The sequence below is a fragment of the Mandrillus leucophaeus genome, unplaced genomic scaffold (genome assembly GCF_000951045.1).
Source record: "Mandrillus leucophaeus isolate KB7577 unplaced genomic scaffold, Mleu.le_1.0 Scaffold24, whole genome shotgun sequence".
Classification (NCBI taxonomy): Eukaryota; Metazoa; Chordata; class Mammalia; order Primates; family Cercopithecidae; genus Mandrillus; species Mandrillus leucophaeus.
Window position 1 is genome coordinate 4268433 of NW_012102476.1, and position 2956 is coordinate 4271388.

A 2956-nucleotide genomic window follows, 5' to 3' on the forward strand; every position below is an offset into this window, starting at 1 on the left:
GAAGGATAGCATTAGGAGATATACCTAATGTAAATGACAAGTTAATGGGTGCAGCACACCAACATTGCACATGTATACATATGTAACAAACCTGCACGTTGTGCACATGTACCCTGGAACTTAAAAGTATAATTAAAAAAATAAAAATAAATATTAATCACTAAGATAACACAATATTATTCTTGTCCACACCAAGAATATACCTTGTATATTATTATTACTTCGCTAGTATACCTTTGCCTACTGCCTACCTAAATCCTTTTGTTATTTTAGTTATTTTAGAGAGACAGGGTCTCACTCTGTCGTCCATGCAGTAGCCTGATCATAGCTCACTGCAGCCTTGAACTCTCTGACTCAAGCGATCCTTCAGCCTCACCCTCCTGAGTAACTGGGGCTACAGGCCAGTGCCACCACACCAGCTCGTTTTATTTTTATTTCACAGAGACACGGTCTCGCTATGCTGCCCAGGTTGGTCTCAAATTCTTTGGGCTCACGTGATCCTCCCACCTCGGTCTCCTAAAGTGCTGGGATTACAGGCGTGAGTCACCGCCCGCAGCTTCACCTGCCTAAATCTCTTAATGCACAAGGGAAAGGAGCGAGAATTCAGGGGAATACAAAAAAACAAACATACAAAATAGCCCCCAGCACTTCTGAGAAAGATCTGCAGTACAGAAGAGCCGTCCTGAGCGGGTCTGTGTGGAGGGAGGGGACTGCATCTCAGATCCACAGTCCACCCGGGGCTGCAGCACGCTAGTTCTACAGTGTTGGGCCAGGTTGGACCTCTGGCTGGAGGCCTTCCACACCGGAAACACTGGTAGGGCTCCTCTCCAGTGTGGGTTTGAGGGCGGCGGAAGAGCTTGGCACTGTCGCCGAAGCCTGGCTCCGGCCTGGCAGAGCGGTCAGGCTGCTCTGTGCTGCGAGGCCTCCCGGGCTGGCTCAGGGTAGCCTGGGGCCTGAACCGCCTCCCGCGAGTCCCGTCCCGCACTCGCACAGCTTCTGGGCCCCTTCGCCCCCTCCTGCTGAGCTGCCAGCTGGGTGGTTGGCGGAACCTGGGCAACTTCCAGGCCTCCCGGAGGCACTGCAGGCACTGCGGGCAGGGAACGGCCACTACCGGGGTGCACGCGCTGGGGGTTGGCCAGGTGCACGTGCTGGGCAGCCGCGGCCGCCCTCCGCACACAGGTGTGGCTTTTCGGCGGAGTGGGTCTCCCTGCGCTGGACCGAGGAGGAACTCTGAGTGCAACAGAGGCAAGGCTGCTCCCCGGCGTGGGTGTGCGGGTGCGGGAGAAGCTTCCCGCACCCGGAGCAGGAAAAAACTGGCGGACACGGCTGCCCCCAGTTCCCCACCGAGGGCGGATTCGCATCTGGGCTTAGCAGTGGATCTGGAAGGGGTGAGTGGAGGAGGGCTGAGGGCGGGCTGCTCCATGCTGGGGAACGCGGGCGATGAGTGAAGGAGACGAGATGGGGCGCGAGGAGGAATCTGGGGAAGGCTGGGTGGAACCAGAGGCTGGAGACTGAGTAGGGGGACAGGATAAAGGAAGGGAAGTCGAGGCAGGAGTGTGGATGGGGGCAGATGTTGAAGGAAGGACCCGGGGCTCCCACAAGGCCGGAGTCCGGAGGTGCTGCCCGGGGCGACTGAGCTGGGTGCGAGGCTGACGCTCTCCACGATTCCGCGCCTGCAGGGCTTCTCCCCTGGGTGCGGGAGGACACGCTGGGAGAGGGAGGTCTTTTCACTGACGCTGTCACCGCAACTGCAGCAGCAGAAGAGACGCTCTCCTGTGTGAATTCACTGGTGGCGGATCAGCTTCCCCCGGTCCCCAAAAACTTGCTGGCCCTGGGGACAGACGCAGGGCTTTGGCCGAGCCAGCAGCAGAGCTGGCCGCTAAGCCCTTGCCGCACTCCCCGCAGACGAATGGCTTCTCCTGAGTGGACTCGCTGGTGCTTGATGAAGTTGGAGCGGACACAGCAGGTCTTGCCGCACTGGGGACAGCGACAAGGCCTCTCGCCAGTCGCTGTGGACCCACCGGTGCTGGAGGAGGGATGCACTCTGAGTAAAACCCCTCCCGCAGGCCCCGCACTTGCAGGGCTGACGGCCCAGGTGAATCTGACGGCGCTGCAGCAGGTCGGAGCTCTGGCTGAGATGCTTTCCACAGTCAGGGCAGGAGGAAGGCTTCTCGCGAGCACCGCTTCGGAGATGACCGCTCAGGGAGTAACTGCGCGGGAGGCTCTTGCCGCACTCGGCGCAGCTGTGGGGCCTCTGCCGGACTCAGGCTTCCGGTGGCCAGTAGCTCACAGTCTGGGAGCAGCACCCAGCCCCAGGCCTCAAGGGCTGTCTGGAGAGTTCTCTAATGTAAGACTCTGGGCAATGTCATCTGAAGGTGTTTCCTGAGGCTCTCAGGCATGTCCCTGGGTGTTACCCATCACTAAGTCCGTCCTCTTGGATAAGCTGGTCCTCACTGTTGTGCCCAGTTCCTGCGGAAGGAAAGATTTCAGATCCTGAAACCATCATTCTCTCCAGACGGAGAGAAAACCACAGAATTTTACTACGAACTGCAAAGGAGACTGCTTTCCGAATCCTATAATCAATGCTTCTTTATTATTATTTTCCTTTTTCCTTTTTTTTTTTTTTTTTCTTTAAAGACAGGGTCTGTCTTTGTTGCCCAGTATGGAATGCAGTGGTATGATCTCTGCTTACTGCAACCTCTGCCTCCCCAGCTCAAGTGATCCTCCCACCTCAGCCTCCCAAGTAGCTGGGACTATAGGTGCACAGCACTAGGCCCAGTTTTTTTTTTTTTTTGTTTGTTTTTTTTTTTTTTTTGGTAGAAGCCGGTTTTTATAATGTTGCCCAAGCTGTTCTCCAACTCCTGGGCTCAAGCGATTGGCCCGCCTAGGCCACCCAAAATGCTGGGATTACAAGCGTGAGCTACCATGCCTGGCCTCCTATAATCAATGCTTCCCC

At 56.3% G+C, this 2956-nt stretch overlaps 1 protein-coding gene across 1 annotated transcript in view; it reads right to left on the bottom strand.

The window, feature by feature from the left end:
• ZNF843 (zinc finger protein 843) overlaps positions 1-2956 on the bottom strand; it is an 11822-nt gene that overhangs the window by 2389 nt on the left and 6477 nt on the right. The window contains 6 exon segments of the mRNA XM_011982558.1: positions 671-1104; positions 1494-1763; positions 1765-1857; positions 1859-1899; positions 1901-2094; positions 2097-2183. Of these exon segments, the coding sequence (XP_011837948.1) occupies positions 671-1104; positions 1494-1763; positions 1765-1857; positions 1859-1899; positions 1901-2094; positions 2097-2183 (1119 nt within the window).